The sequence below is a fragment of the Berghia stephanieae genome, chromosome 8 (genome assembly GCF_034508935.2).
Source record: "Berghia stephanieae isolate SIO BIC M18660-M18661 chromosome 8, UCSD_Bste_1.3, whole genome shotgun sequence".
Classification (NCBI taxonomy): domain Eukaryota; kingdom Metazoa; phylum Mollusca; class Gastropoda; order Nudibranchia; family Aeolidiidae; genus Berghia; species Berghia stephanieae.
The window spans coordinates 26,928,370-26,950,715 of NC_088367.1; the positions used below are offsets into that span (position 1 = coordinate 26,928,370).

Consider the following 22,346-nt stretch of genomic DNA (forward strand, 5'->3'; position numbering starts at 1 on the left):
CAATTGCGTTCGGTTATCAGACCTGTTGATCTGTGCACCTAGGTTTCACACTTTAAGCCAAATGACTATTAATAATACTACAAATATTGCTTTCTTTAAGAAAAGTTTGATGCTTTTATTTGGGGCGGGGGAGGGGGGGTTCAATATAATTTTAGTTTTCAGTATCTAAAATCACCCGTTTGTGCCGAAGAGTCACTAATAGTATTACTTTGATCACTATTGTTTTCTGTCCTTTACCATAACAACCGACGTGCACTTATTTCAGGTCTGATAACCCAATTCCTTATGGGCTCATTGTTGTAATGTAAATCTCAAAATGTGACGCATAGTATTGTCCATTACAACAATGTTTAAACTAGGCCCATACCTGGGTTGTTCGGATGACAGACCTGCAATTATGTACACTTCGATAACAACCCTCAGTCTTAGATCTGTCACGCGTGATTTTTTTTCCACCTTCGTAACGAGGAAGGCAAAGAGTGTATCCAGTCGGAAGGAATCGTTTTTTCATTACCTTTGACTTTTAAAGAGAGACACGGTCACGGTTCTCAGCATGAAACAAGATCCCAGATTAATTATAAATTATATAGAGGCGGGCCGAAGGTTGTTTCTGAATTAAATAATTATTATAAAAACAAGAAAATTATTGCGCAGCAACAATTGTGATAAACCAAATAAAATAACGTTTTTGTTGTTGTTGTTTTTTTAAAGGGTTTTACAGCACTTGCAACACATTAAGGTCATATCAGAGCCAGTAAAAAGGAAGAAAATGGGATAGTAAAAAGTTCTAAAATTATAATTAAAGTACCCAAGAAAAGGTAAGACAAAGGGGAATTGGTCCAAATAGGAAACAGGTGTGGATTCCAAGGGCACACTATCAAAGTACCTAAGTTTGAGATCACCTAAAAGTCTCATCCAGACACAAGCACAGATCCCCACTAAGAGGAATACATTCAAATGTTACAAGTCATATATAATAAAGATGTTTCACAGCAGAGACCCGGATTGTTATTCCGCAGGAATTCAGAGCCATAGTTTAATTATCCTGCCTGGTTTGCCCAGTGTTTCACGGAGAGTAGCAATTGCTCGTTACCCTTTGTATATGAATGTAAGCCCTTCTATTGTACTTTCTCCGTCTTATTTAGCTAGAAACTCAATGCGTTGGAAAATAAATGGCGAAAACATTTTGTGGCTTTGGGGTCTCCAGCTATGACACTCGCCTCCTGGTTCGAATTCCATTCTATGCGGCGGAAAGTTGAGTTCTTAGAAAAAGGCTTTTTACTCACATTCTCTCATGTAAAATAGGTAGTGTTGTATCTGTCAAACAACCCCCCCCCCCCCCAAATAAAAAAAAAAAATTGTAAAAGTGCTCTACACGCGTCAGGTCTTGTCCTTCATTTTAAAATGTTGCTGTTGGTGAAGAACCCATGTAAAGCGTTTTGAGCACATTTAGTGGACATTAAGCCATACAAAAAAAAATCGTGTCATGTAACAAAATATGACATTTTCGACATGGTATAGATAGTATGAAGTTGATGTCACTCAGGTCTTTGTTATTGATTTTGCCACCAGTGTTTATGAGTAATTCTCACTAAACTGTATCAACCAAACTATAAACGGTTAAGGTTACACATAGTTTTGTGTGTTGGCCCGTTATTCTTCCGGATGGCAATGTTGAGAGCTTCTAAGCCAAGCGCATACTATCTATTTGCCGACAAGATGTGCCCGCCATAGTCTTCTGCCGTCTTGAGCCCAAAACATTCCGTGTTAGGCTTTTTGTTATTTTTTGAAGCCGTTATACAGGATGTGTTTTTTGGTTTTCTTTGGTTATTACTACCCGATAAAGAAGTGAAATAGCTTAAAAACTAGAAATGATAGAAACATCTAGTTTTCTGCATAGTTTTCCACCACTATTCAAGTTTTTTGTTGTTTTTTTTTTTTTTGAGGTGAAAATTTCAGGAAGATGCTAGATAGCCGTCACAATACAGTCCCGCTTCTTGTAAAAATTGAGAAATTTGACCCAAACGATATTTTTAAGCACACATAGACCGCATGGCCACATATACTTCTAGAAATAATGATTATCATTATGTTTTGTTTTTAAAAAAATCATACCAAACTGTTGTTTATGCTAGAACCACAGGAAAATAATAATTTGTGGCTTCAATCTTTGTTTGTTTGTTTGTTTGTTGCTTTAGGTCTCTTCCAACACAATTGAGGTTATATGAGAGACCGCTGAAACAAAGAAACAAGCAATCTAACAAAAATAGTACAAATGTAAATCAAAATCATAACCTAAAGATATCATAAGCTAAATCATAAATAACCAAGAACAAACAGGCAGAAGATTTACAGGGAAAAAAAATATCCCCTGTCAAAAATACAATCACAAACCAAAGAAGCAGGATAGGCTAGTAAAGAGAAGAAGAAACGACATCACTATCGGATCGTAAACCCATGCGAACATCATAGGTATATGATTCAAGGGTGATGCTCCCATCTAACCACCCGCTGTGGCTTCAATCTCTTATGTATTTAGATATGAGTAATTGATTCCGATGCTCTCCTTTGTAAAACCACGAGAGATCAATAGACGCTCACTCTGCGACCGGGAAAGCTTTCTCGTGTCTCAATAATGTGTATTTTGAGATGTAGTGATGAAGCTTTATGTTAAATATGATATATCGAAAATAATCCATAAAGGGGCGGGAGGGGGTGCTGGATAGGGCGGAAGGGTGGGGGGGGGGGGGGGGGGGACTACTGGAATTATGATGTAATGGCAGTGATAGTAGAAGTATCGGTAATAGTAGTAATACTAGTTGTAGTGGTAATAGTAGGTAGTAGTAGTAGTAGTAGTAGTAGTAGTAGTAGTAGTAGTAGTAGTAGTAGTAGTAGTAGTAATAGTAGTAGTAGTAGTAGTAGTAGTAGTAGTAGTAGTAGTAGTAGTAGTAGTAGTAGTAAAAGTAGTAGTACAAGTGGTAGTAGTCGTCGTTGTGGTTGTTGTAGTAGTAGAAGAAGTGGTAGTAAAAGAAGTAACCGAAAAATTCCGGTATTATTTTGCTCCTATAAACTCTAGTGGGGAAGACAATTTTGGCTTTAGTTGTCATCATAAAAGGAAGGAAACTTTTGCTCAACATTTGTTGAAAATCCCGGAGCTTGTCACATATCTAGATTTTATGTATCATCATGTGCAGTAAATTAGCATTAAAATGCATAATTGAATTTACATAATTTGTGTTTGCATGTTTGTTTATGTATGTTTAAATTACAAATTGATTAATGCTATTCCAATAATGATAGATTTTATGCTTAAATTATCGATTTATTGTTGTGTTTTATTTGCATTGTAAAGTGCCTCTGAGCACATTGTGGATCTAGGCGCTATATAAATTCATTCATTATTCATTATAATTATTATTATTATTATATTATTATTATTATTATTATTTATTATTATTATTATTATTATTATTATTATTATTATTATTATTATTATTATTATTATTGTTATTATTATTATTATTATTATTATTATTATTATTATTATTATTATTATTATTATTATTATTATTATTATTATTATTATTATTATTATTATTATGTGCTATTTCAATATCATATTGAGTAACTATAAAGCATTATTCATATCTTCAGCCCTACATGTTTTTATTTAAACAGAAAATTATAGCCAAATTTCATTGCCTGGGGTTTAACAATATTATAATGGCACCGTGGGTAGGAAAATACAATGCGTGTGCGGGCGTGTGCGAGTGTTACTTTATGTATGTATGTATGTATGTATGTATGTATGTATGTATGTATGTATGTATGTATGTATGTATGTATGTATGTATGTATGTATGTGTGTATGTATGTATGTAAGTATGTATAATTGTAAGTATGTATGTATGTATAATTGTAAGTATGTATGTATGTATGTATGTATGTATGTATGTATGTATGTATGTATGTATGTATGTATGTATGTATGTATGTATGTATAATTGTAAGTATGTATGTATGTATGTATGTATGTATGTATGTATGTATGTATGTATGTATAATTGTAAATATGTATGTATGTATGTATGTATGTATAATTGTAAGTATGTATGTATGTATGTATAATTGTATGTATGTATGTATGTATGTATGTATGTATGTATGTATGTATGTATGTATGTATGTATGTATAATTGTAAGTATGTATGTATGTATGTATAATTGTAAGTATGTATGTATGTATGTATGTATAATTGTAAGTATGTATGTATGTATGTATGTATGTATGTATGTATGTATGTATGTATGTATGTATGTATGTATGTATGTATGTATGTATGTATGTATGTATGTATGTATGTATGTATGTATGTATGTATAATTGTAAGTATGTATGTATGTCTGTATGTGTGTGTATGAGTGTTAATGTGTATGTGTGTGAGTGAGTGTGTATGTGTGTGAGTGAGTGTGTGAGTGAGTGTGTGTGAGTGTGAGTGTGTGTGTGTGTGTGAGGAGAGAGGGAGAGCGAGCGAGCGAGAGAGAGAGAGAGAGAGAGAGAGAGAGAGAGAGAGAGAGAGAGAGAGAGAGAGAGAGAGAGAGAGAGAGAGAGAGAGAGAGAGAGAGAGAGAGACGGGGGGAGGGGAGGGAGCGGCTCAAAATGACATTTTCCCTCGATGTGCAGTGCATGGAGTGATAGGGTTAACAATCTGTCTGAATAATGCAGCAACTCAATCGACCGGTTTTTAATAGCCTTTGTTTTCGCAACCCTACATTTTCCTGCCAAACAGACATTTACAACACGGGTCGTGTCGTGGATGACAAACTTTGGCTGACAATTCTCATGGGCTTGTTGTGCATTAGGACCGGGATGTGTTTGCGGTTGCAAATAATGGAATGAACGCGCGGCTATGTGGTCTTGTGGTATGATACTCGATTTAGGATCGGAAGGACCTGGGTTCGAGCCTTTGACCGACGCACAGTTGAGTCATTGGAAAAGGCTCTTCTCTCATCGTACTCAGGTGTAAAATGAGTACCCGGTCGTGAACAGCGTTATGTCTGTCTGGAAAAAAAATGGTAATATCGCCTGATAGGCGTCATGTCTAGTTCTACATGTTACGAGTTGCTGTTGATCAAGAACCCTCTGTAAAGCCCTTTGAGCACGTTTAGTGGATATTTCGCTATAAAAAAGCCCAAGTTTAATAAAGAAGACGAAATAAAATTGAATTGGAAATAAATGTTATGAAAATTAGGAATACCAAGTTTTGAGAAATAGGTAATTTGCTTTTAATAAAATGAAGGAGCTTAGCATAAAATTCAGTTTTAAACATCATGATTAGCCCGACTTAATACCATTTTTGCCACGATTAAAATAACACATTATAAAAAATAACACATTATAAGAATATAGAAAATTTTTTTAAACGGTCATCGTTTTTGTTTCAAGCAAATCCATTGTTAAATCTACAAAATAGGCTAAATTGACCGCACTACTTTTTTGCTCCAGTCTATTTTTTTAAAAAGACTGACAAGTTGTTTGAATTGCTGTATCAAGTTGCAGTCTCCAATTGTCCCCTGCATCATCATCATCATCATCATCATCATCATCATCATCATCATCATCGTCGTCATCATCACCATCGTCATCATCATCATCGTCATCATCATTGTTGCTGTCATAACCGGCTCAAATCGATCATAATCCCAGACAATAATAATAATATGCGCACGGTACCCGATCTATTTAAAGGAAAAAAATTATTTCCGTTGCACAATTATTCACTGTCTCACTGTTACATCATATTCAAAGACTTCTTTCGCAATCCATATTATAGCAACTTGCAAACCTCTTGAAAATAAGCGGAGAATAGATCTATCTAGATTTAGTTCAAGATTCTCGCAGTCTTGCATTCTTTGAATTCCGGACGTGTTCTCGATCACAGCTTAAGCTTGCGACTACGTGGTGGGAACACAGTTCAGATTTTTTTAAAAAACAAACGATTCTGATTTCGTTGTTAATATTTGAATGTAAGAAGATATTGAAAAGAAAATATTTACATGATACTTATTTGTCGTCTGCCATATTTTAGTTATATTTAAGATTTGACAACCTGATGTCACAAATTAGTTTTGTAAACTTGATATCGTTACGCGTTACTCTACTAGTTATGGGGATAGGCAGAATAATACTTACCAGAAGAAAAAAAACACAACAAAAACGAAAAAACAAAAAACAAAATAAAGCAAACAAAATAATAATAATAATAATAATAATAATAATAATAATAATAATAATAATAATAATAATAATAATAATAATAATAATAAACCTATCCATAGGATAACAAGCAACTGCTATTGTCCATTTCACGCGATAGAAACCGGGATAAATTCCGGCTCCACGGGCCCAATGGCTCTGGAGGACTACTCCTTATGTTAAACCGATCAAGTAAATGAAATTTTGTTTCTCAGCACTCTACAATACTATAATATTCATCCTCCTAATTAAAACACAAAAGCTCATCCCAAGTCTGATATTTTTGGTTATAAATTCAATTTTTCAGCAAGTTTAACTCTCTCCTTACCGAACATTTTCAATCTCTCTACAGAACAACGCTATGTTCTTATTAATTATACAAAGAACATTATGATGAACAAAATAAATCTGAATGAGAAAAAAATGTATATTGTGTGGTAACGAATGTGACGATTTTGCTGTAAGTGGTAAGGAGAGGGAAAATCATCCCGACATTATACCGTTGTGAGGCGATATGTCACATATATTTAAAAAGAATGACGTGAGTGACCTTTGATAAAGTAAAATGTCCACTAAATATGATTCCCTACCACAAAACGCTATTATGCAGGGGTGTCTTTTATGCTAAAAAAAAATGATTTTATAATCAAGCAAATGAAACGTGGGAATGTATTTCATACTAGATCCGCGATTTCCCGCGAGAATTTAGTTGCCGGCTACATGATGAATACTTCCGAATACTATTCGTATTCATGAATACTAATGAACAAAAGAGAAAATGGGGCAAACAATTCTCAAAATCAAATTTTCCTCTGTTTTTTTTTTTTTTTCAGAGCAAGCATTTTGAGAACTGGTACAGGTAGTAAGAAAAGTGTGAAAAACGGAAAGCTATTTTGCTACTTTCTCAATGTCATTTTTCTAGGGTTATGGGATACTTTCTCAAACGTTTCTCAGAATATATCAATGAAATTGATAATTTCCACATTTATCACAGAGATAATGTATTATGTCACCATAGAGAGATTTTTTGGGGGGATAAGGTGTGCTTATTTTGAAATATAATCCAAATTATAAATTTTTAACATCAATTTTCTAATAACATTTTGATTCTCAACTTTGTAATGTTCTAATAAAATGTTTGTTATAATGACGATACAGAATGATTAAAATCACAAAATATCGGTAATTCTTTTTTTCGAAAAGACCCAAATCGCCCCTTAAACCTTGATAGTCTGATTGATAGAATTTAGTGAGAAGTACTCATAAAAATGGCTGGATAAAAACAATAACAAAGAACTGAATGACGTCAATTTCGCCCTATCCCGTTAGCTGTGTTCAGAATACTGGTTTTTTTTTTTCCAACGAAAGATTAAATTCTAGAAGTGCATGTTATGACTCACGAGTAATATATTTTTGACAACACAGTGACTCATTTTAAAATGAAACGGCTTATCAGGTCCGTACACGATGCCTCCATACTAAATAGCTGGTATAATCAGTGCCATCAATGAAAATTTAAAAATAATATTTAAAAAACAAAACAAAATATACCCCCGCCCGAATAAAAAATAATTTTAAAAAAACAAAAAATAAAAAAAACAAAAAAAAAAAAAAAAAAAAAAAACAAAGAAACAAATAAAAACACCAAACAACTATAAAACAAAACAAACAAACAAAAAAAAAAACTCCCAACAAATGATCTAATTCCCTAATTTTGATTATATTGACTTCGTACCCAATTCTTGATCCAGTCCTTTCCGACCAAATACCCGATTGACTCAAGGGTCACACGTGCAATCAGATTCTCAAATTTATACTTTGGCATTTGCTGCATTCTAAATATGGCTTATTAAATTCGAAAGTAGGGAAAAGCAACCATCCATGGAACGCCGTCTACACCTGTATTACCCTTGTTACCTCGAGCACTACAAGATATTCGGTTCATTTTTTGTTTGTTTGTTTGTTATCAGCCCTTTGCCTGTTTTGAATCATTTTATTAATCTTTATAATTTTTATGATTTGAAGATTGGATATTTTTTGATACAATTTTTCTTTTAATATTTGTGACCCTTCGCCTCAAAACGGTATTAAGTCGGGTTGGTTAAGGTGTTGAAATTGAATTTATAGCCAGACATATCAGATTTGTGTTGAGTTTATATGATTTATTGAGAAAAATGACAACCATACTTTAGGGTGCTAATGCCAACGATTTATATTTTTGACCAGTTTAACATTTAATTCGGCTTTTATGCATCTGGTTCGTTCCGACATAATACCGTTTTAAGACGATGGGTCACACATATTTTTTGAGGAAGCATGGATGTATTTGATGGCTACATCGCCTTATAGAAATAAAATAAATTGAATATTGAACTTTTCTATGGCTTAATCTCCACTAAATGTGTTGTAAGCGTTTAACCCAGTCCCACACCAATAGCAACGCTTAAAATGAAGGATGACACATGAAGCCAGAAGGCTTACAAATATATTTTTCAACAAAGGCCCATTGCTTTGAGTACAATAAAGGGATATTGTGTGCTATGAAAAAAATGTCATTATTTATGTTTTTAGTTTCTAATCATAGATGACTAACACTCAATTGTCGCGTGTATTCAATAATAATTACAACATTGGCGTCAGTCGATGAGTCATCGGGAGCATGCCATGTCGTGTCTCGTCTTGTGAGTTCAAGAGTTGTTGAGCGCGGTCAGAAACCGGGTGGCCGGAAAACGTATGGTTCCGTACAATCGTTGAATTCTTAGGTTTAAGACATTCTAGCAAGTCGTTGGGGGTGGGGGGGGGGAGGGGGCAGTCCTTTAAACCTATCGCTATATGCAATAAAAATAGGCTGGCCTAAATGAGGAAAAGCTTTTTAGTCAAAGGACGGCAATGTTGTCAAATGAAAATCTCTGACATTTGGACTCCAACGTAAACTGATTACAGGGAACGATAGTAGTAATTATAGAATACAATATTTACGGATCAAATATTTTTTTATATATATAAGGAGAGCTAGATCTTGCACCGAGTTGACCTCGTCATAAACAATGAAACAATATTTTGCTTTATTTACAAGAGTTGATCTAGCAAGGCGTTGTGTATAACTAGGTCAGCAAAAATGTTTTAGTTCATAATAATTACGATAACAACAACAACAACAATAATAATAATAATAATAATGCTTTCGAAATGAATTCACTCCTGAAAAAAAGGCGATCAGGTGTAGATTGTACTGAGAAGTAATTTTCGGCCAGTTTTCTGTTTTGTTGTTTATTTATGGGGGTTTACGGCGCTTGAGATAAATTTTTATTATTTATTAAACACCACTGAACATGGCTCCAGCCAAAACTTGAGCAAAAACTCATTTCTAGGGAAAAGGCAGTGAACCACTGTGTTAAGTTTAAGTTCGACAACAAATCAATATCATAGCATTCAAAATTAAACAAGAGGGCGACGAGAAAGCGGTGGGGATACATGGAATTTGTCAACAGGAATGACTAGGGAGGGGGGGGGGGGGGGGGAAGAGAGAGACACAAAATCGTAAATGTCTGCAATAGACCTGGCATTTTATCACAAGTTGTCCTACGTTTTGTTGTTGTAATGAATATTCTTTTACTAAGATGAAATTTGTACAATTACAAAATTATAAATAAGCTCGTTTGATCGCCAGATTTAAAACATAAGAGGGCCGGCAACAAAATGCACGTTAAAAGCATATTATACTTAATTATTTAAAAAGTAGTGTTGGAGTCAAAATTGTTCGGTACAGCCCAGTCAATGTTAAATTTTTGCAAGCGATCGCAGAATTACTTTCAAATCTAACAATCATAAAACAACTTTTACAAATATACGAGTAACTTGCAAGCTTTTCTTAAATTGAGAGTAATTCTATCACCCGTTGACTCAAACTATCATTTATAAAATCTGCTAGGGTATAATGATCGGCCATTTGATGTTGGGAATAGCCATTTATTTGCCCGCACTGTTGCCAGATTAATTTCCGCGTTTCTACAGACTTTATTACCAGAATGATATTGATCCTTGATGGCTCAAAAGATTCGTTTTGATCAACGTATACTTATATGCTGGTCTCATAACCCAAATAGTTATGGGGCATGGTCTGATTGTTGTAATGGAAATACTCTCAAACGAAACAAAATATTGTCCATTAAAACAATGTTAAATCCGGTCATAATTGCGTTCGGTGATCAGACACATAGGTAGTCGATCTATGTTAACTTCAACAATACAGTAATATGATAATTAAAATAGGCGAGTGCCTTTTCAAAACAGCCTATATTTCTATGCAAATATTGCCGGTTTTGCACTCGTTTCCCAAATAATTCGAAATAAAATACGTTCTACAACATAATAACTTAATATCTATTATTAACTTAAAAGTCGATAATTTGTGAGTTTTATATGGAAGAATGACGTAAAGTAGAAAACTTATTTATAGAATTTTCAATTGAGGACAGGGAACAATAAAGATATGGGCCTCTTGAAAATATGAAATCTCTCGATTGACATGCCTTACTCCGACAGGATTTGGTCATTAGTTCGTTCACGTGTTCAAGGTTATAGCACAGACATAGAACATAACGAGAAGCAGGCATGCACACACACGCATACACACACATACACGAACACACACACACACAAAAAACAAACTCTCTCTCTCTCTCTCTCTCTCTCTCTCTCTCTCTCTCTCTCTCTCTCTCTCTCTCTCACACCCCCCCCCCCACACACACACACAAACACAAGAACAAAGTATACAAGGGCTAAAAAATCTTCGATTACGCACGTACAGACACATCTCGTGCGTACACACACACACACACACACACATACAGGCAAATAAACAACCATTAACATCCAATGTCTATCCGTTTGTCTTCCCCCCCCCCCCCCTCACCCCCTCTCTCTCTCTTCCTCCCCCCCCCCTCTCTCTCTCTCTCTCTCTCTCTCTCTCTGTCGATGTATGTGTGTGCCTGTTTGTGTGACTCCTCCCCTCTCTCTTTCAAACAAGCAAACAAGCAAACACAGTCAACTCATACATATAACATAACAAAATTACTTCTCTGCTTGAAACGAAAAATCAGGAATATTGCAAGCTTGAGTTGTTTTAAGAGTGAAATAACAAAGGAACGTGAAACAAAATCGTTGTAATTTTTTTGAAACCATGTGTGAAAAATAATTCAACGAGGCATAGAAGATCTTGTGTGTATTCTGTTTGATCTTCGAACAAAGCAAAACATAATAAAGTATAGTTGTTTTGTTTGTTTTGTTTTATGAGCTTTACGACACTTGCGACACTTTCACGTCATATAAGCGCCAGCTAAAATAAAAGGTGATTAGATAGTTTTCTTTTTTTTTAAAACTAGATTTACATTTAAAAGCACATGAGAAAAAGTAAGACAAAGGAGGCTGATTAAAAAAATGGGGAACAGATGTTGACTCCAAGAGAGATCTATCAATGTGCTTTGTTTGAGATCACCTTAAAGTCCCATCAAGACAAAACTACAGGATCTCACCAAAAGGAACTCGCTCACATGTATCTACATAATACATAACAAAAAAGTAAAAAAAAAAAACCAAAACAGAAACAGAACACAGCAAAGCAATAGAGATTTTAAAACAAATACAAAGAATTAACGCACACAAAAAACAAAATAAAATAAATATATACATGAATAAATAACAAATCAATAGATTCATTTTTTTTTAACGAACAAATACATGAATTGAATAAAAACAAATATTACAGGAAGTAATAAGTAGACAATTCATGTCGCATTGGAAACGCATCGTTTGGGCGGGATCTTAGATTTTCCATTACAACGAGGAACATGATGTTTTCCCCATTACCATGCTCTGATTATGACTAACCTGCATTGTAAACGGAAGTAAAGGAAAGCACTATGATGCAGTACAGTACTCCCTGGATTCAAGCACGCTGAATTCCAACACGCTCTGCAATACAGCGAGCTGGGCGCAGCCTGACACTAGAACCGTAGCCACAGTTAACATAATAATATAGCCTGACACTAGAACGGTAGCCATTGTTAACATATAGCCTGACACTAGAACTCTCTAGGACTGGCAGTTAGACGTCTTGTGTGCCGTTAGTACATTGACAAGATCCTGTGTTATTCGGGGGTTTTTTTATTTAAAAAAATTTTTTTTTTTGCTTTTCTAAAATTGGTTTACTTTGGGACATTTACGGCGCTTATTCCACGTTTGGCCATTTTAAATTTGATAAAAATGGCATAGTAGTCATTCAGAGCCATTGGGCCCATAGAGCTGGAGTTTATCCCGGTTTATATAGCTTGAAACGGATAATAGCAATTGCCTGCTACCTTTTTGATAAGATGCTAGCCATTCACAACGTGCTTCCGGCCAAATCTGACAGATGCAGCTTCCCAATCATTGTGAACAGAGGGGGGGGGGGGGGGGGGGGGGGGGGTCTAAAATAAAATCTCGTCTGCACCTGCTGGAATCGATCTCGTTCGTATTGCGTGTGAAGCGAGTGCTCTACAAACTGACCCATTCGGGACCCCTCGGAAATGGCATAGTGACATAATACAAATAATATAGACTAGAGTTTACGTCGACGTGCATTTATTTGCAGGTCTGAGAACCCATGTTGTTACGGGGTCGTTGTCATGAACATTTATAATCTCAAACCAATGCAAAAATATTATTGTCTATTACAACAACATCAAATAAATAAATGACGCCCGCTATCAGACCTGCATATAAGTACATGTCGGTTTACGTGGATTTTAAAGCATTTAATAATAAAATAATGTTGATTAAAAAAACAGATGCTAGATAGGGAAACACTCAAAAGCATGCAAAATAGTATAATTTTAGTCTTGGGGAAATTACGTTGACTAAACGCAAAACACAATCCTGGCTATATGGGTTCTTTTTTTCTTCCAAAAATAGTTTGTGTGTGTCACTTGTAGATAATACGTTCTCATCTAGTGACTCCTAATACAAATTAAAAAACAAAAACAAAAAAAAAAAAACACACAAAAAAAACAACCAAAAAAAAAAAACAACAAAAAAAAAAAAAAAAAAAAAAAAAACAGTACAGAGGAAAAGTTCCCCTACTATAACCAAACAAACATAATAATATAGCTATTTTTTAAAGTGGAACAAAAAGAAATGAATGGAATGAAAAAAAAAATCAAGAAAGGAAAAGAAAAGAAAGAAAAAAAAAAAGAGAAAAAAGAACAAAGGAAGAAAAAAGTAGGGAAAAATATAAAGGGAAATAAAGATAGGGGGGAAAAATGATTAACGCAAATCGATGACTGGGCCGATGTGAGAAGAGTCGATACCGGCTTATGACTCATATTGACTTGCACAATACTGCCGTACTCTGAAAAAACACATTTTAAAAAAATTGGCTAGAAAAAAAAATATCGTTCATCAAACATCAATCGATATAATAAAATGACTCGTGTTGTTTAAAAAAAAAAAAAACTCTCAAACCTGGGACTTGTTTGAAGACTTCATTGAAGCTCCCAGATTTGGTAGTATTTTTTTTTTTTTTTCTTTGAAAAGATGAATTGGCATTGTAATCGATCGATATTTGAAGAACGATTTTCTGGCAAAATCAAATTAAATATTTAAAAACGCGTTTCTTTCTATAGAGTACCGAAGAATACCAAATCGATATTACTCATAGTACACCATGAATTCAAAAGCTTTCCATTTGCGCCTCGTTTCAGGTTATTCCATTTTCTAAAAGAGAAGTCAGACAGACCTACTTTCATCGTATCTGTCTCCTGTTCCAATCAATAACACACGATGTGGTGCAATAGCTTCATTGTGCTCCTCTATTCAGGCCCATTACGGAGTGGAGCAATTCTTACAGACCGGCGTGCACACACACACACACACACATACACACACACACACGCACATATTATGCATGTCTGACATCCGAACAAAGACTAGGAGCCTAGTTTAACATATTAATTGTTGTAATGGACATTATTTTACGTCTTTTATTTATTTATTTTTTTTGAGATTTCGATTACAACAATGATCCCATAATGAACGGGGTCATCAGACCATGCAGCAAATAAGTACACGTCGATACAGACCCATAAGGACCGTGGAAAGGAAATCTAATCCGGTTAAACAGATTTTCAATTCATTTCAATCGTTGTCGCAGACCTGATGAAACACTGATAAGGCAGCTTTTATTTTTAAAAGTCTCTGGAGAGTCTCATTAAAAGGAGAAGATGGCAATGGTTGGCATGTCTGTCGCAGACCTGATGAAACACTAATAAGGACGGTTCTGCGATGGACACCACAAGGAAAGGGGAAGCGAGGCCACCCCAAGGAGACTTAGACATACCGCAGAGAGGGACTTAAAGCAGAGAGGTGTGTCCCACGAGATGGCCCTAAGAATAGCTGCTGACAGGACTAGGTGGAAAGTGAGTGAGTTTAATTTTAAACAATTGCCTATAGAAAAAAAATACATTAACTTAGAACATCCAATTAATACATTTTGAAAATAGGTAAAATCAACAATAAACCAAAGCAAACACACACACACACTTGATTAGGTGGGCAACGGAAAGAACAAACACGACAACACACAAAACTACGTGTAACCTTAAACGTTTATAGTCCGATTAATATAATTTGGCGAGAACTAGTCATAAAAATGACTAGCTAAAACAGTAACAAAGAGTTGAGTGACGTCAAATACGTTCCTTCTATCGCGAACCCGTGGTGTAAAGTGGCACGCTATAATAACTCATTTAATAAATCCAATGCCACGAAAGAATCCTATGTTAAACTTCGCATTGCAAAATGTGCTCAAAGTGACCCACATAGTGAATAGTGTTCACAGCTTTTTAAATATCAATAGAGAAAGGCCAACGGACGAAACGTCGTTTATTTTGTGTTGTTTATTAATGAGTCAGAATTACTCCCTTTATCTTAATCTCCATTTAAATATTATAACATCACGTTTGGTCATTTTATTTTATTCAGCTTGGCACATGGGTATGTTGGAAAGCAACAAATCATGTGATCGATGACCTGGTTGGACGAAAACATGAATATGGATCGCTCCCATTGGGTTGCTGACTCTGTTACGAGGACATCTGGTAGAGAGTACCTTGCCTCAGGGAAATGGTAACAAGCAAATGTGACTGTCCATTTAACGCTACAAAAACTGGGATCAACTCCGGCCTACAAGGACTATACTTTTTTTATTTATTTAAACCAACTATTTTATTATGAAGGCATGTCTGGGGAAAAAATGCGCGCTAAATATAATTTTTTTAAAACACCCGAATCCTTTTTATCATTTTATTTAGACGTCTAGTCTACGATAGTTAATAAATTTGCGATCAACACACTATGGCGATAAAAAGTAGTGCCGCGCTGAGGACCGGACCGAGGACCGGTCCCACGGTCTTTTAGCTGTGAACCGTGGTCCAGTCCCAAAGAGGAAGACCGCCGGCGGTCCTCACTTCTTATCACCTTTCAACGGTCTCGCGCCATACTACTTCCCCAGCGATTCGTTGCCTCGGTCCTTTGCCTATTTTCCACCAATCACCACCCATCCCACTTAATTAATCGCACCCACCCCCCTTTGCCATACACTAAACGACACAGACGACCATAGAGGCAGACGACCACCTCCCTCCACTCCGCAAACCGCCCTTTCGTGTGTGAGATGGGGGGAACAGGAGGCGCACGCCTTGGACGATTCCATTATACGGGATAAATTTCAAAATTTACTACACCATAATGATCGCAATGACAATGATCTATGATGAAGGCATGACCCCTCTTCTCTAATGGGTTATTGTTTGAAATGTATGTGACTATTAAAGATGTGTGTGTGTGTGTGTGTGTGTGTGTGTGTGTGTGTGTGTGTGTCGAACCTAGCAAGTTGCAAGTCTGATTTTTTGTTTTCTTTTGTCCATCTCTTGTCGCCACTCCTTTCTATCGCATTGTTGTCATTTAAAATAATACAATAATATTAAAATTTCGTTTGGTGTTTTAACTAATCAAGTAATATGAGTTTCATTAGTTTCTTCCGTCCAAAAAAACCTAGTTATAACGTCTGTATTTTTAAAAGGTCCAATAGAATATTTGGGGACCCCGATAGCTCAGTTGATAGAGCACTCTCTTTATACGCAAAGGGCCAGAGATCGATCCCGGGTGCAGTCGAGTTTTTTCTGAATCCCTGTCTACTCAGCAGTGAATGGGTAGCTGGGTTTGTTAGATCTGGCGAAAAGTCACCATCGACCCCACTTATTACTTATTACCGCATCCACCCCCTCTTATTATAACTTCACGTCTCTCTCTTACTCTTCAATGCTCGCTGCCCTTTCATGTGTGTGTGTGTGTGTGGGGGGGGGGGGGGGGGGGGGTAGGAGTTGCGTGTGTGTATAAACGCCACGAACAACTCGATCAACGCCTTGGGTGATTCCATTATCTCCGTTAACGGGGATAAATTTCAAATTTTATTCACGCTAAATTATCGAAGTAACAATGAAGTACTGTGAGCAAATAAAGAAGGCATCACCCCTCTTCTCTAATTAGGTTACAATTTGAAATGAGTGTGACTACTCCGTGTGTTTTACTCCTCTAGACCACGGTTTTCATCGTGTAGCGGTCTTTAACGGTTCAAGAATGAACGATCCCATGGTCCCAAAGGTCAAAACGGTCTCTCAGGAATGTTCAATGTCGAAAAGGACCGCCGGTCCTAGGACCGGTCCTTGCGGTTTTCATTTCCCAGGGACCGTAGGACCGTGGTCCTTAAGCTTGCCAATGACAGCCCCGCACTAATAAAAAGCCAGGCGGTATATTATGTGACCATTCCAGCCAAATCGGTATTATGACGGGATGACCCAGATAATGAAAATTGAATTTGAAATTAAAGTGAACTGAAATACAATATTTTACTTTTTAGCATTTTAATCATTTACATATTTTGTCTCGTAATTACACGAAAAATGTTGGGCACAAGTCTCCTATTTCTACCAATAGATTTATATTTTCCCCATCCAATCCGTCCCGCCATCATACCAATTTGAGGCGATGGGCTACATAATATTATCAGTGTGTTGACTCAGGATCCCCCATTGTGGGGAAATTCCCATTGTTATTCATAATATTTCAAGTGTTAGCGAACCTCACACTCAGATCGGGCTTTCTTTTCTTTTCTTTTCTTTCATTCTTTCTTCTTTTTTCTCTTTTTTTTTTTAAATGTGATCTGCTATTTACAATATGTCAACTGGTTGTGTTCCATGCATCGTTGCATTTTAATTAATATGTAGAGGAACTCTTGTGCAATAAATTCAGATCTTGTTGATAGAAAAGAGTGGGAAAGCAATTATCCTTGGGTTTGAGTTCAATATTTAAAAAAAAATAATAATAAAATAAAGAAAAAAAATGTCAATGCTGTGTATTTTTTTGATCGTGTTCCCCAAAACCGCCAACTTTTTGTTCACACAGGTCTGCTTCAATCTATAGATGGTATGAAGTTGACGTCACTCAAGTCTTTGTTATTGCTTTTTGCCATCCGCGTTTATGAGTAATTCTCACTAAACTGTAATAACCAGACTATAAACGTTCAAGATTAGTTTTGTGTGTTGGTCCGTTATACTTCCGGATGGCAATGTTGTGAGCCTCTTGGCCACGCGCATACTATCTCTAGATAGAACGAAGTTGTTATCACTCAGGTCTTTGTTATTTTTCATTATTTTTTTATTTTTGTTTTGCCATCCATGTTTATGAGTAATTCTCACTGAACTGTATTAACCAGACTATAAAAGTTTAAGGTTACACATAGTCTTGTGCGTTGGTCCGCTATATTTCCGACTGTGAATTTCTTTGCCAAGCGCACAGCATCTATAAACGTTCAATGTTACAAACGTTTGTGTGTTGGTCCGTTATATTTCCGGATGGCAATTCTGTGAGTTTCTTAGCCAAGGGCACAGCATTTATATATTAATTTCATTGTTAACCAGTTAACCGCCGTACACTGGAAAAACACGTATTTAAAATTTTGGCCGGAAAACTCGTCCTCCAATTATCGACCGATGAAATGATTCTCATCTTGGCAAATACTCTCAAACCCGGGACTTCGCGAAATTCCAGTTTTGAGATGTTTTTTTTTTTGCCAAGATGAGAATCATTTAATCGATGTATATTTGAAGGACGAGTTTTCTGGCCAAATTTTTAAATACGTGTTTTTCCATAGTACGGCATGGCAGTGAACTGGTTAACATTTGACAGAAAGTCTCTTTTAATTTACATTTATTTATTATTTGGACCAGACTTCTGTGTAAATGTGATCTGTCGTATCAATACAGTATTATGTAAGGGTGAACCAAAAAAATCACAACATTGCTATATAACTTACCAATACACACAACTATCCAAAGAATGTGGGTTGGGGGGGGGGGGGGGATTTACATTTTGGTAATTTCATTTTCTAATTTAGACGAGTCGAGATGTGATGTATAACATTTTATTTTTCAAAATCAAAGAGATGAAATTTCACAGGCACATTTCTGAAAAAAATTGACCGGAGGAGTTAGGGGGCGTCTATTTGATACAGCAGTGGTATTTTTATGATCAAAGTTACAACAGCATTAAAAAAAACACAACTAAAAAAATAAATAAAAAAAACCCCCAACTAAATCCAAAAAAAAAAAAAAACCGCAACAAAAAACAAACAAAAAAAAGAAACCAAGACACAAAATTTGGCATTCATAATATTAGCTGTAGAACATAAAGTTGACGCTGGACGATAGAAATAATTGCAGCTTTGAAATCGGGCAAAAAAAGTAAAATCTACTGACGAACGAATCTTGTAACAATGAATTTACAATTGTTGCAATTAACAAGCGCATCAAAAGTATGAGAACAAGATAGCAGAGGAAACGAAAGAAAATCCTAAAGTATTCTGGAGTTATGTAAACAGTAAAATGAAGACAAGACAGGGAACCTGTGACATAAAAAAAGAAGATGGCACTTGGGCATCTGAAGATGAAGACAAGGCAGAGGTGCTAAATCTCTTCTTTGCAAGTGTCTTTACAGTGGAGAACCAGAAAAACTTGCCAGATATTGCTAAAAGAAGTAATATAGATACTACACAATGGCCGATTACTGAAGAGAGAGTAATGAAGAGACTACAAAACCTAAAGGAGAGTAAATCACCTGGACCTGACAAACTTCATCCTTACATCCTAAAAAAATTAGCAGAGCAGCTAGTAGAACCCCTAACCAAGATATTTAACCAGTCGATGAAAGAAGGAAGACTACCAAGGGAATGGAAAGAAGCTAACGTCACAGCCATATTCAAGAAGGGAGACAGAAAAAATCCAGAAAACTACAGACCAGTGAGCCTGACATCTGTCGTCTGCAAGCTCATGGAACAGCTGATTAGAAGAAATGGTTGATCATATGACCAAGAACAAACTATTCAGCAAAGATCAACATGGTTTCATGGCGGGAAGGTCTACAGTAACAAACCTACTTGAAACAATGGATGACTGGACGAGAGACCTGGAATTAGGCAACAATTTAGATGTCATATACCTCGACTTCAGAAAGGCATTTGACAAAGTTCCACACTGGCGCCTAATCAGGAAATTGGAACAGTATCAAATTAATGATCAGACAGTCAAATGGGTCCAAGATTTCCTCAAAGATAGAAGACAAAAAGTGATAGTGAATGGAACAGCATCAACAGAGAGACTGGTAACAAGTGGAGTTCCACAAGGAAGTGTACTGGGACCAGTTCTCTTCCTGATTTATATCAATGACTTGCCAGACAATCTATCATCTAAATGTAAAATCTTTGCCGATGATACTAAGCTCTATGGAGTAGCTAATACAGAAGAAGAAAGAAACGCCTTACAACAAGATTTGAAAAAGCTTGAAGAATGGTCCGAAATATGGCAGATGGAGTTCAATGTAGATAAATGTGCAGTTCTTCACCTAGGAAAAAACAATAGAGAAGCAAACTATATAATGAAAGAAAAACCACTGCAGAAATCCAATGGGGAAAAAGACCTAGGAGTATTTATTGATAGGAAGCTAAACTTCAAGAAGCAAATTAAAGATGTTCAATCTAAGGCTAGTAAAACACTCGGAATAGTGAAAAGAAATTTCAAGAATCTGAAAACAAAACACATGACTACCATCTACAAGACTATGGTTAGATCAAAGCTGGAATATGCTAACTGCATATGGTATCCGAAGTTTGAGGGAGACAAAGACTGTTTGGAAAGAGTGCAAAGGAGAGCAACAAAACTTATCACACACCTGAAAGACAAAACATACTGTGAGAGATTGAAAGAATTAAATCTCCCGACCTTAGATTACAGGAGAAGAAGGGGAGATATGATCCAAACATATAAAATAGTAAAGGGAATAGACAGGGTAGAGGCAGGATTCCTTAAACCAAACAAGAACATTCAGACACGAGGAAACAGCAAGAAACTGAAAAATGAACGTTTTAAAACAAATGAAAGAAGGAACTTTTTTTCATCTAGAATTGTAAATAACTGGAATAAACTACAAGAAACCACAGTATCAGCATAAAATTTGAATAAATTCAAAGCAGAGTTGGAGATAAGCAACACCCTAGGAAACAAGTTCAATTATAAAAATTGGTCCAATCATTAATAGATGAGGAGGAGCGAAGGAGACTACACCAAGTCTAAAAGCTCTATACAGAGGTATCCAGGTAGGTAGGTATCCAGGTAACACACGAACTTAAAGACGTAGAAATGGAAAAACCGGACCGAAAAACCTTTTGAGAAATTATTTGTTATAATAGAGGAACGGTTTAATTCTATAAGCGAAAGTGTACATATTTATCTGCAGGCTGGATAACCCAAATTGTTTAGGCTCATTGTTGTAATGGGAATGCTCTAAAATAAGCGCAAAATATTGTCAATTACAACAATGAACAATGTTACTCATGTTAAAACAAGCCTACGCTTATCAGACCTGCAAATGAGTGCACCTAAGTGCTACAAGCAAATAAATACAAAGCTGTCGGAAGCTTTGAACTGTAAAAAAGTAGAGAACAACAATGGGGAGGCCTTCCGAACGCTCCTACATCCCTAGTATTCTTGTTCTAGTAGGGGGTTTTGGGAGGGGGGAGACTTTAATTTTTTTAAAAAGTTTCCCCCTCCCAAACCCCCTACTAGAACATTATAAAAACAAGAATACTGGGTATGTAGGAGCTTTCGGAAGGCTCCCAAAATTAGTAAAGTGAACTTTGCGTTTGCATTGCAAGGAATGATTTGGGATCAATTCTTTTTTCAGCCATTTTTTTGTCAGATTGCCAATGGCAAAGTAAGTTAAGGTTATGCAGTTCAGGAATAATATTACAAAGACTAAATTGGAGATGCATGTCTACTCACCCAATAGGAAGACCAGGAAGAATGTGCACTGTTTACTTTGATCCATCTTTTTAAATTTTTTTGTTGTAAAGCTTGAAGAACTAAAGCTGATTCAAATATTACGACAAAGTACAAATCAAATAAAGCACGTGCTGAAACTATGCCGGTGAATGACTAAAAAGGCGACACACACACAATTTCTCTCTCCCGCACAAATTATATCAAGCCGTGAAGTTCTGGTGATGACAAATGGCAAAGCAGACGAGTAAAATCGAATTCTTGTGAATTATCAATTCAATGAAAACCGTGCCACACACTTGCGCGGAGTTGATAGATAAATTGTACCTGCTGCGGCGGCGCGCTTGAAGCTCGAGTGTGTATGACTATGAATCGCAACGCTGTGACACACACACACACACACACACACACACACACACACACACACACACACACACACACACACGCTTGCAAAATCAACGAAGTAAGTTTGATCGTGTATTCGGAATTCGGCGAATGGGGAAATATGTGAAACAACATACAAGGTATATACATGAATGGGAATGATCTATATTCAGGCTCTTGTTCAACCGAGAAATCGATCACATGAGTTGTTGCTGGGGAGGCCTTCCGAAAGCTCCTACATCCCCAGTATTCTTGTTCTAGTAGGAGGTTTGTGAGGGGGG

At 36.1% G+C, this 22,346-nt stretch overlaps 1 protein-coding gene across 1 annotated transcript in view; it reads right to left on the reverse strand.

Annotated features, from left to right (window-relative positions):
- LOC144978443 (uncharacterized) overlaps nucleotides 1-22,070 on the reverse strand; it is a 60,486-nt gene extending 38,416 nt beyond the window's left edge. Inside the window, exon 1 of the mRNA XM_078924514.1 lies at nucleotides 21,685-22,070. Within this exon, the coding sequence (XP_078780640.1) occupies nucleotides 21,685-21,730 (46 nt within the window). The 5' untranslated portion in view covers nucleotides 21,731-22,070. The remainder of the gene's footprint in view (nucleotides 1-21,684) is intronic.
- Between the last annotated feature and the right edge of the window lie 276 nt (nucleotides 22,071-22,346).